The sequence below is a fragment of the Rhinolophus sinicus genome, chromosome 3 (genome assembly GCF_057876585.1).
Source record: "Rhinolophus sinicus isolate RSI-liver-muscle chromosome 3, RSI-T2T, whole genome shotgun sequence".
NCBI lineage: Eukaryota > Metazoa > Chordata > Mammalia > Chiroptera > Rhinolophidae > Rhinolophus > Rhinolophus sinicus.
Genome location: NC_142503.1, coordinates 144,068,676 through 144,081,070, shown reverse-complemented (window position 1 = coordinate 144,081,070; position 12,395 = coordinate 144,068,676). Strand labels below are relative to the sequence as shown.

The following is a 12,395-nucleotide window of genomic DNA, read 5'->3' as shown; positions in this document are numbered from 1 at the left end:
TTCATATTTAATTATGCACCCTGTGAAAATGAGAAAGGGTATCGTAGACATACATAATAAAGATATTTTATATTCTAGTTTATAATGTCTGGATCCCCTATAACAGCACTGTCTAGCAGAAGTTCATGCGGTGCTAAAATCATTCCATGTCTGTTCTGTCCCATGTAGTAGCAGCAGCTACATGTTAGCAAGCGCCTGAACTGTGGCTAGTGTGATGGAGGTACTGAGTTTTATATTTAATTAATTAGTTTAAATGTGAACGGCCGCATGGTCTGGACAGTATACCTCTGTAACTTTTTAAGTAATATAACTATAATTTTATGTTTCTTTTTTTGTCTTGATGAATAAGTTTTTTGATATCAGTTTAAATTGTATGTGAAAATGCTGTTTTAAAATTTTTAAGCTCTTCTAAAGCCATGTACTATTATTTTAGTTATGTTATTTCTGTGAATGGGGAAGATGTCGATCAGGAAAGTGTTCTAAATTAGCTGCAGATATTTTTCTTTAATTGTTATGAGTTTCTTTAGCTTATAAAAATAAGAAAAATGTTTGCATTTCATAATAGTTTTGCTTTACAAAGCAGATTAGTCATTTATGAATTATTATCTACACATTCTTAGGAAAGCTTAGTCTGATGCATAAACAACTGAGTTCAGTTCCATGTGAAAGGGAAATGGTAGAGAAGCCATTTCTGGATGGAGGAAGGTCTTTCAATGTGGACATAAGCAATATGAAAAAGCCCTCTGGAGAGTTTTACTTGGTTTATTTTCGTACATAAGGAAAATGCTATCTAGATTGTAAATAATGTTGTAGTCTAGCAGAGATACACAATAATCTGAATGTACAAATTATCTTGCATGTCATATTTTTTACTCTGCTGTGATTCATTAGTGAATAACTAAACAAGTTTTAAGTTGGAAGACCAAATAAATAGTAAATTTTGGCTTTGTTTACGTCAGTGTTTGATGTTTATGATTATCTGACTGTGGACCATATGCAGTTTTTCATGGCCTGCATTTTGTGGGCTGTTGTTCATCTTTCAAAGTCAGACTCAAAAGTTGCCACCTTTGTTATTCCTTTGACATCCCCTAGGAGAGTTAGTTTCTTTCTCTTCCATTCTTCTCGGCACTTGGTTCATGCTAAAACTAGAATCCTCATCATTTATATAATTTATCTGTTGACAGATTAGTCTTCTACTAGATTGTGAACTTTTTGAGGCCAGGAATTTTGGCTTATTTAACTTATTTCCCCAAGGTAGACCCATTGCCTGGCCCAAGAAAGGCATTCAGGAAGTGTTTTTTGATTGAATCAGTGGATCTAAAGTGATTGGGAAGATTTGGGAAGACGATAAATAATCTCCTAGATAAAAACAAACATTATAAAATTTTATACACTAAAAATATAACTCTGGCCATTTTTTCTTAATGAATGACTCAAAAGTACAAGGGTTCCTTTTTGGCCATTAAAGATAGTTTTCCTAGGACTCTGGGTCTCAATTAAAATCTGCAGTGCATTATCATACAGAATTAGTATTATAAATGTAAGGTTCTTGGACTAACTCAAATGAAAATTACTAAGTTGACTCTGGATTCTGTCTTGACTAAAGTTCATTATTTGCTTTTCTAGACTGATGATGGAGAAGATGATCTGAAAAAAGGTACACAGTTATTAGAAATATACGCTCTGGAAATTCAAATGTACACAGCACAGAAAAATAACAAAAAACTTAAAGCGCTCTATGAACAGTCACTTCACATCAAGTCTGCCATCCCTCATCCACTGATCATGGGAGTTATCAGAGGCAAGTTTGGTTTGGAGAGGGTGGGTGGGCAGTGTCATGGGAAGATATCAAGGTGTCATGCACATAACTGAATGACTGAAGGTTGTTTCTGTTTTAGTGAAAATAATTGACAAAGTAGTGAATCAATGACATGATATACCGTGTTTCCCCAAAAATAAGACCTAGGCAGACAATCAGCTGTAATGCATCCTTTGGAGCAAAAATTGATATAAGACCCTGTATTATATTATAGTATATTATATTATATATTATATTATACCTGGTCTTATAGTAAAATAAGACCGGGTCTTATATTAATTTTTGACCAAAAAATGCATTAGAGCTGATTGTTCTGCTAGGTCTTATTTTCAGGGAAACACGGTAGGCTTTAAAAAAAGTTAGGATAAATTTTTGTCTTGTGAAATATATATCAGTGAAGATATTAGTAAAAAATTCACCATCAGAAGTGCTATTCTAGAATTATAATGATGTTTGTAAAATTACTTTCTACTTCAGTTGAGAAGAAAGGCTTGCAAATGGTTGTTTGGCTGATGCTTAATGAAGAGCCTGCTTTTTAGTATTAAAATGTGTACCCTGGGGCTAGTATCATTCCTGTTAATAGAATTAAAAGACTAGAAGCCATTGAAATAGTTTCTGTTTGATTTTTATAAAGTGGTCAATCTTGTTACTGCAGAACTGAAAATGTCCTCGTCTCTCCTGTTTTCTCCTTTACAGAATGTGGTGGTAAAATGCACTTGAGAGAAGGTGAATTTGAAAAGGCACACACTGATTTTTTTGAAGCCTTCAAAAATTATGATGAATCAGGGAGTCCAAGACGAACCACGTGCTTAAAATATTTGGTCTTAGCAAATATGCTAATGAAATCGGGAATAAATCCATTTGACTCACAGGAGGTATGTGTATGCTCTAGTTGTTCATTTCTATCAGCTGTCTTTTGTGGAAATAAACTTTGTACATATACATAGTTAATTCTTTTTTTTACTGTGTTTAGGCCAAACCATACAAAAATGATCCAGAAATTCTAGCAATGACGAATTTAGTAAGGTAAGATTTTATATTTCAGTTAAGGTAAACTTCCTTAAAGCAGTGAATAAAGGGGAGAGAAAAAAAGAGAACTTACCAGAATTCAGTTAATTTTCAACAATTACTCTTATATTTTGGTTTGAAATATACCAAAGTTTGTGAAAGGTTTATCTTCTGAAGTCATTTATTATGCTCTTTCTGTTAGTCATGAGATTTTATAAAGTATTTGCTGCTTTCTTTTTCTTACCTGTTTGTGTTTGCTGTTTTTCAGTAGAAACTGATTATAGATGTTTTAAAACAATTTCACAATGTTTACTCTTTCTACCTGCCATAATCCAAAGTGAAATTATGAATTGATCCACATAAGTCGAGAACTTTCAGTAAGACAGTTTCTTTACTTACATGTTTTCTCAGTTGAAGAGATAAAAAATCACTCATAAAAAAAGTTTACATGAGATAATTTTCTAAGGTAAGGAGCCAGAGGGGTCATACTGGTAAGAAACCCAAGAACCTGTTGGTGTTTTCTATGGAGAAAGATATGGCTGATGATGTTTAGCAACGGAAGAGCCTACCAGATCAAATATATGGTGATAGAAAGCACTGACTCTGGGTGGTGAACACACAGTGTGAGATATAGGTGATGTATTACAGAATTGTACACCTGAAATCTATGTAACTTGATTAACAGTTGTCACCCCAATAAACTTTAATTTAAAAAAAGAAAATTATTAACATAATTAACATTAAACAAAATTATAGTAGATTAAAAAACAAACGAAAAGCCTAGACAAGTAGGTCTGTTTTTGCAAAAGAAATCAGTGAGCAAGAATAATTTTCCTTTGTACCAGGAATAAATGGAGCCTAAGCTTTTATAGGCTTTCTTCGTAGGAAAGTATGAAAAACTTACTAGCCTTCTTCAAGTCCTTTGTTTTAGAGTACAGCTGAGTGTACCAAGGCAGGAAGAATGCAGTCAGGGACATAGGGCAGAGGTTTTTGCAGATATATGTAGATAATTTAGATGACCAGACACTTTCTTACTAGTCTTTTTCATTAAAAAAAAAAAAAAGTACTGTTAGGCTATAAATTATGGGTCATCTACATATAAATTTTATGTACTTAGAGAAAATGGCTATTTCATAATATTGTTTAAGTTCCTATGTAAAATGTCCTCATTTACTTTGTTTTTACTTGGCTATGATTTTTCAAGTTAATTAGGTTTTCTTTTTTAAGGAAAGCTTAATTTTAGCTGTAAAAAATAGTGATTTTATTTTAAGGGAACTAGTAGGAATGATTAGGGCATAAAAACCCTAAATTGCAACATTAAAAACTCAATTTCTTTGTTGTTTATGTCTTTATTCTGTGTAATATATATATTTGTTGAATTAAGTTGATTTCAGTTGCAGAGAAATTTCTCCATCTTTATATCAAACAATTTATTCCATCTACATTTGGCCACATTAAGAGATGATTTTTTTTAGAAATTAATTAACTTCGTAATACTTTTTAAAAATTGTTTATTTAGTTAAATTGCTAACGCAACAGTTTAAACTTTTAAAACCTCAATATTGAGGAAAAGTTTTGCCCTAGACATTAATATTTTATCTAAATTAAATTGGTTAAATAGATTAAAGTGGATTAAAGGACTGATTCATCGGACCTTTAAAAAATCATAGCTATATTTATTAATATATATTTACTATATTTTAAACTTTACTCCAGTAAAGCCTCTGTGTTGGAACTAGGAAACTTAAAGTGGTAAATTTTGACCCAAACAAGTGGTCTTTGGTGTCCCACATTTTGTGTAAGATTTTTTTTTTATTGTTTTAAGCCACTCAAGTAGTAGAAGAATGTCTCTTGGTTTTAATATACTCGTACGTGTGTACAAGTGTTTTCACTATTTGAATATATCCTCCTATAGTATATTACAATAATATATTTGGGTAGGTAAGAAAGTAATGCTTCCTAATTTTATCTTCCTAGTCAGTTGCCAGCAGACTAGAGGAAACTAATTCCTGTTGAAGCACTTGAATCACCTGCCCCTAACATGAAGTTACATTGCGACCCAACAGATGGAAGCACAGCAGAGGGCGTGCAGAATGGCTGATGATATGTCTTACATATAAAGCAGACAGTGGTGCCATTTCCAGAAGGTTGGCTTCTTCCTTCTCAGCACCCTTAGCAATCCCCATAGTGCCTTCTAGAATTATTTCAGGAGTAGATACTAGACACCTCAGAGAATCATGAAAATAAATCAGCCTTTGGCCTTCTGCAACAGAGTCCATTGCTCTGTGCTTTGTGTGCGTGGCACATTTGGCACTAATGACCCACCACTGATACAATTTTCTGCTACATCGCTCAGTGGAATTTTCAAGTTAGAGAAAATTGGGAAACAAATTCCCTTTGAAAAGTTTTGGCAGTTGCTGGTAGCTTTCTAGAAGAAAAAAATTAGGAAGCTGTATTTCTGAATAACCTTTAGAGAGGATATACTGTATTATTTGAAAGACAAGGCCAAACTCCTCCAAACAGTGGTATGCATGAAATTGAGTTAAATACACAGGGATTAAATACACAGTTTAATTTGAAAGCATCAAACATTAAACTGATGTCAATTAACAATGCTAAGATTTAAATGAGCTACGTATAAACATATAACCCCAAAACATAAAATACACTTCCTTTATAAAACTGAAAGCATTAAAAAAGAAACTCATTTTATTTGGAGAAGGATGTGTGTGTAACGCTGATTTCCATGACAGAAATTATAGTTTAATTTAGAATTTTGCATTTAAAATTGAGAAACAGGCTCTTTGGATTATCTGATTTTAATACATGACGACTTCTTCATGTTTGACAAAATATATTCTTTTCTTTTTCTGTTAGTGCCTATCAGAATAATGACATCACTGAATTTGAAAAGATTCTGAAAACAAACCACAGCAACATCATGGATGATCCTTTCATAAGGGAACACATTGAAGGTATATTCTTTCTGCTAACTGAATTCTATTTCTTTGTCATTGTCAAACAGTGCTTCTTAATGGAGTTGAGTAGAATCAAGCTGTTTTTCTTCTGTTTATTAAAAACTATAGAAATGTTTCTAAATGTTGTCAAGGAATAGGATACTCCCTAAAATTGTAAAGGTGTTTTAGAGATCATTAGCCAGGGCTGCCCTGGTGGCCCAGGTGGTTGGGTTGAGGTCGCTGGTTCAATTCCCACATGGGCCAGTGAGCTGCGCCCTCTACAGTTAAGATTGTGAACAACAGCTCTCCCTGGAGCTGGACTTCTCACAGTTGGTGTGGACTGCTGTGGGCTACCCGTGCTGGCAGGAGTGGCCAGCAGCCAGCGAGAGCGGTGGGCAGCCATGAGCTACTGAGTGGCCGACTGATGACCAGCGACTGACTTCCTCAAGCCGGGGGGAACGCAAGGCTAATAATACCAGCATGGGCCAAGGAGCTGTGTCCTACACAACTAGACTTAAGAAACAATGGCTTGAACTGGAGTGGGGAAGAGGGGTGGCCGAAGAAGGGGAGAAAAATATCGTTAGCCAGTTTCATGTTTTTTAACATAATCTGTTTCATGTTATTAACATAATCAAATTCTTATATGATGGCCATTTGATTTAAGGTGGCTATCTGTCCCTTTTACCTTTTAATTCTAATTTAGATATTGTTGAATGTTTATTACTGGTGTAGCTTCAAAGTTAATTTTTAGGATTTATTTTTGACAAGTAACAAAAACTTTGAAAACAGCCTGCTATAGATAATGCTGAGATGCATTTACTTTGAAAGGTAGGCTAACATTGTAACAATAAGTATATGAGATTTTTAGTAAGTTCTATTGGATTCACAAAGACGAAAATCATTCCTTTGTTCTGGGGCCTCTTTTATACCTCCAGTGTTTCCACCTGTTCTGGAGCTATTTGAGGGTTTTTAAATGACCATTTAGAACAACTCATTCAAATACTTAAATTCCGGATGCATCAGGAAAATCTGAAGAATACTTTTGAAGTAATGTCCTTTTGTTCCCCACCTTCCTTTTTCAACACTTTTTTTTTTTTTTTTTTTAATTTTAATGGGGAATATTGGGGAACAGTGTGTTTCTCCAGGGCCCATCAGCTCCAACTCATTATCTTTCAGTCTAGTTGTGGAGGCGAAGTTCAGCTCCAAGTCCAGTCACCATTTTCAGTCTTTAACTGCAGAGGGCACAGCCCACCATCCCATGTGGGAATCGAACTGGCAACCTTGTTGTTCAGAGCTCGCGCTCTAACCAACTGTGCCATCCAGCCACCCTTCGACAGACATTTTTAAAGTTCTTATATAAACGTAGAATGATACTGTGCTTTGTGGAAATAGAAAAATGTAGAAACCTTATGCATGAACTCCAATCCAGTTTAAAAAAAAAAAAAAAAAAAAACAACTTGTATGTGAAGAAGTGGGGGAAATTATAAAATTATTGTGTAAAATATAATATTTTGGGTTTTAAGAGAGCATAAAATAAGGAACTTGACTAGTGTAAATCCGAGCTTCTTGAAAGATGTTAACTATAGAGGAAATGATGAGCAGTGGAATATTATTTGAGAAGGCAAGGGGATGTTTTAGGTTGTCACAATATGAGCAAAATCAGGGAGGTGGGAACAAAAAATTATGGGAGAAGCAGCCTCTAATCATGCTGTTCATCTGTTAGACCCAAATATTTTTAGATCCAAAAATCTTATGTTTTTACTAGACAGAAGGGTGTATTTTGAGACAATTATATAGTTAATTAATATGCTTTAAAAGTACATAATGATTCATATAGATATACAAACTTAAATACAAATATATTATCTTAATTCTTGTCTTTCAGAGCTTTTGCGAAACATCAGAACACAAGTGCTCATAAAATTAATTAAGCCTTACACAAGAATACATATTCCTTTTATTTCTAAGGTACTTATATTCGTGGATTTTAATATTTATACCTTATAGTTATAGATGCAATATACCTATCTTTCATTTAAAAGAGTAATTCTAACTTGGTAACATTTTGTAATATTACATTTCTTAAATACAGTGTAACTTCATGGCTTTACTTTTAATGTGAATTTTTCTGTGTTTCCTTGGTACAAATTGAGTTAACAGAAAAGGAATAAGGATCATTAAATTTCTTTTTAAAGATTTCTTCAGCCTCAGAGAAAATTATAGAAGAGAAAATAGGGGCTAAAATATGTAATTGATGAAAGGTTAACCCCAACCACTATAAAACTGTGGTAGGAATATACTTTAAAAGTTACAAAGTTAAATTTTGTCAGACCTGTGTTCTCAGACATATTGTGAAGTGATAATGAAATTTCTTTTAAATTTCCTCTTCCCTAATTTTCTGTAACTGGTGAAAATGAATATAAAATCAGAATAATTGTTTATGTAAAGTCATAAGTTAACTAGAATTATAATGAGTCTTTTGTCTTAGGAGTTAAACATAGATGTAGCTGATGTGGAGAGCTTGCTGGTGCAGTGCATATTGGATAAGTAAGTACTTGGCTATTTTTTATCACAAAATGTTTAGGACTTTCAAGTTTGAATAATGATGGCAAAGGTAGAAGGTGAATTCTCGATTTTTCATAAAAAGCACCCTCTGGCAATGCTTTTCTGTTAAAAGAGATTTATATATGTATATGTGATGGTTTTTTGATAAATGAATGAGGATATTAAACACATGATCTCTGAAAAAGTTTTAAATGGTTTTTCAGAAGGATTTCTCATTCAGTATATGACCCATATACAGCTAGAGAATTATTTAATGAGTAATATTTTTATGTATAAGTATAGTATATAATAATTTTGAACTTATTAATATCTTTCTTAAAAGCAGCATATTTAAAGCTTCACAAATCACACTTGCTCTTAATTAATTGGATATGTCTATGTCTTATGGTTCTTTCAGTGAAACTGATAAAAGGTAGCTGAAATAAATCCGGTTTCTGTCTAGAGTTTGAATAAAGTAGTGAATGTTATAATTAATCCTAAACTCAACCATTTAACATAGGCAGCAGTGTTTTCTTTTGCATTTATTGATATTGTGAATATTTTATGAAATATTAGTCTAGAAGAGATGCTTAATGAAAATAGTTTAGACATGCCTTCTTTTATTTATTTCCAGCACTATTCATGGCCGAATTGATCAAGTCAACCAACTCCTTGAATTGGATCATCAGAAGAGGGGTGGTGCCCGATATACTGCACTAGATAAATGGACCAACCAACTAAATTCTCTCAACCAGGCTGTAGTCAGTAAACTGGCTTAACAGAGAACAAGCTTTTACAGACATACTTAAGGCAACAGTGCAGAGATGTAATTCTTAAAAGAACTGGGAATGGCAAAACTACTGTCGGTTGATGTGTCCTGAAAATTATTGGAGTTATGGCAGAAGTGCTTTTTTTGATCAACTGGTTTGTGTTTTGCTACTGCATTTATCCCAAGAAAAACAGCTTTAATCTCCAGAAGAAAACCAAAATGCCATGGGATTTATGCTGTATTGACATCTTGCCCTAAACATACAACATCATAGTAATTTATCATGGGCAACATGACCAGAGAGAAGATTTTTGTCATGATTTTAAATACACTGACACGCTACTGTTGGTTAAATTTAAACATGTTTTACCTGCAGAAATTCTCTCACAAATAACCTGCAATAACTTGAAATGCATACCCTTTTGAACACTTCCTTTTCTCATGTATAAATTAAAATGTTTGCTGCATTTTGCAAAATGTCAGTTCTCCAAAATGTGTCCATATATTTCTGTACCTGCAGTGTAGTAAAGGTTTAGATGAAACCCTATAATTATAGTGGCATACTGTCACTTAGGTTTCAAGCAGCAAAATAAACAGTGCAGCTCAGAAATTGTAGTTTGGTTCTTGATGTGTTTTTATTATACTTGGGGTTTTTGTTTTGAGTTTTAGTACCTTAGAAATTTCAGATTTTATCTTCAGTTAACAATTTTAAAAAGCCTGGGAGCAAATAATTTATTTGCTTTCAAGTTTTTTAAATAAGTCTTTATTCATAAAGTAAGTAGAACTAGTTTCTAACAAAACACTTCCATAGTACTTACTTTGACAGTGATGCTTTAAAGGAATAAAATTCTTTTTTTTAAGAATGATATTCCTTTTTAAAAGAATAAATTCTAACTCTCAGAATGTTAACTTTAAACAAATATGCCAGAACATAGACAGCTAAATGAATGTTACCTCGCATAGTGATCATGCTGGAAAATTATTTCCTAATTCCAGCAATTTATCATTGCTCAAAAGATCTTGGGTTTTGCTCTTTTAGAATTGCATTCAGAGCTAATTTAAGTCACACACACTATTAACTTTATGATTATACATTGTTTATTTTTTTAAAAATGTATTACCAACCTTAATTGTTTTATAGTTACCATAGTTTGTCACCAAATGACTTTTGACGGTTTCCAAAAATTAAATCAACCTTTCAGGTAATTGTAAAAAGTGTGCAACTGACTTTGAAGGCGATGCCAAAAGAGTTTTAAAGGTATTTTGAGCAATGGTAGCATAGTTAAGAATGAACTGTGGTCTTCCAAGGTGACCACCTTAAAGGAGACACAGCTCATTTGAATGTATTGAGTTTTGGATGTATTTGTTTCACTTAAAAAAAAAAAAGTTCATATTATTTTATAGAGTCAAAAGGAAGAACTAAGATTAAGATAATTTCTTTGGTTTTTCTATTGCTTGTTATTATGTAAAAAGTGAGTGGCAGTTCAGAAGGAAGACTGTTGTAACTGAAGAATGACAACCAAGAATTTTTGATCATTAAATCAGATTTTATAAACAGTGGAAGGAGCATGGACTTAAAACAAGGCATGCTTATTCGGTTTTGTCAAAATTTTACGAAAATATGTGATATATATTTATACTAAAACTATATAATCCTTAGATTTAGGAAAGTAATCAGTTAATGTCTTCAGCAGATTAAGCAGTATTAAATACAGGTGCAAGTTGGAAATTGTAGAAAACGAAGAAAACGAAAGACAAAATGTCTCTGGTAGGGAATAAAAAAGTTTAAGATATAAAATTATGTGTATTTTCTTCTCTTTTACATAAATCATTTGTGAAAAGTGTGCTAAATTTTTTTTACAGGAATAATAATTAGGATTTATTTTTCAATATAATTTGAAGACCCTTTGTTACCCAAATAAAAATGACAAGTTTCTGTGCCTGTATTCAAATATGTATGCATGTGATAACTCTGGGGAAAAAGCCCTTCTTAACTCTGAGTTCATGGAGTTAGAATTCCGTCAACAAGGATTTGAATGATATGATTTACCTCTTACTTTCTAACCCTTACAATGCCCAGTTCCCCTGTGATATCTTTGCTGTATTCAGTAGTGCATCTTCCAGTTTCCAGAGGGAAAGCATGCACTTGTTATTCTTGAGGAAACTGGGCTAAGTACATAACAATATCCAAAGTTATATCATAATCTTTAATATAATTATATGTGTCACATAGGCTTTGTTTAATATTCCCTAGATATAAGTTGGTTTTACTTTATTTATCTATTATTTATTTATTTATTTATTCATTCATTCATTCATTCATTCATTCATTGTTTTTATTGGAGAACAGTGTGTTTCTCCAGGGCCCATCAGCTCCAAGTCAAGTCATTGTCCTTCAATCGAGTTGTAGAGGGCGCAGCTCAGCTCCAAGTCCAGTTGCCCGTTTTCAGTCTTTAGTTGCAGAGGACGCAGCCCACCGTTCCATGCGGGAATTGCACTTGATCTTAGCCAAAAGGCTGAGAAGCAATCCCATGCAGGAATTGAACCGGCAACCTTGTTAAGAGCTTGTGCTCTAACCAACTCAGCCATCCGGTCGCCTGGTTCTTTTTTCTTAAAGTCATCTGCCACGTTTGTTTTAGAGCAGGTTTATGATATATCTTAATAGTCTGACTAACTTAAAACGATTTATTGTTTTTTCCCTTTAAACATTTTCTATGTTTTTGTGCATCAAATCTTGTACAGTTGAAATCTTAAGGGATTGCTTATCAAATACAACTAAATTTAAGAGAAGTGAAAAATGGGCAAATTCTTAGCACTTAAATTGCTGGTTAAAGCTTTCCCTCTTTTGCGAAAAACTAATTAACAAATAGTTTATATCAGATTGTAATGTTTATCTCCTTTTTACCCCTAAACCTGGATAAACTCATTCCAGAGCAAAATTTGGCTGCTACAAATAGATACTATCTGCTACAAGAGCTGGATTTCCATTACTCATTCTAGCTCTTACATTAATTTTTAGTTGTTGATTAAACTTTTTTTCTCTACGTCTTCATTTTATATATATGTGTTTTTTTAAGATGAGATGATTATGTATGTACTAAGTATTGCTTTCATTACATGAGTACCTTCTAACTAAAGGCGAATAGTGTATCTTTCAAGACTACTGCGAATCTGATTTCACTTTGGAGGTTATAGTTTTAGTGAAGCCTGTTTTAAAGGGGCTACACTGTGCACAGTGTAGTACTTTTTGTTACTTTATAATAGGACATTGGTTTGTCACAGACTGAAAAACAGCTAT

General features: G+C 33.0%; 1 protein-coding gene across 2 annotated transcripts in view; it reads left to right on the top strand.

Moving 5' to 3' along the window:
• Positions 1-9,712, top strand: part of COPS2 (COP9 signalosome subunit 2) — a 29,077-nt gene extending 19,365 nt beyond the window's left edge. For both annotated transcript variants that reach the window (XM_019730679.2, XM_019730678.2), the window contains exons 7-13: positions 1,627-1,801; positions 2,516-2,694; positions 2,793-2,845; positions 5,705-5,802; positions 7,670-7,752; positions 8,273-8,331; positions 8,963-9,712. In XM_019730679.2, coding sequence (XP_019586238.1) covers positions 1,627-1,801; positions 2,516-2,694; positions 2,793-2,845; positions 5,705-5,802; positions 7,670-7,752; positions 8,273-8,331; positions 8,963-9,107 — 792 coding nt within the window. In that variant the 3' untranslated portion in view covers positions 9,108-9,712. The remainder of the gene's footprint in view (positions 1-1,626; positions 1,802-2,515; positions 2,695-2,792; positions 2,846-5,704; positions 5,803-7,669; positions 7,753-8,272; positions 8,332-8,962) is intronic.
• The last annotated feature ends 2,683 nt before the right edge of the window (positions 9,713-12,395 follow it).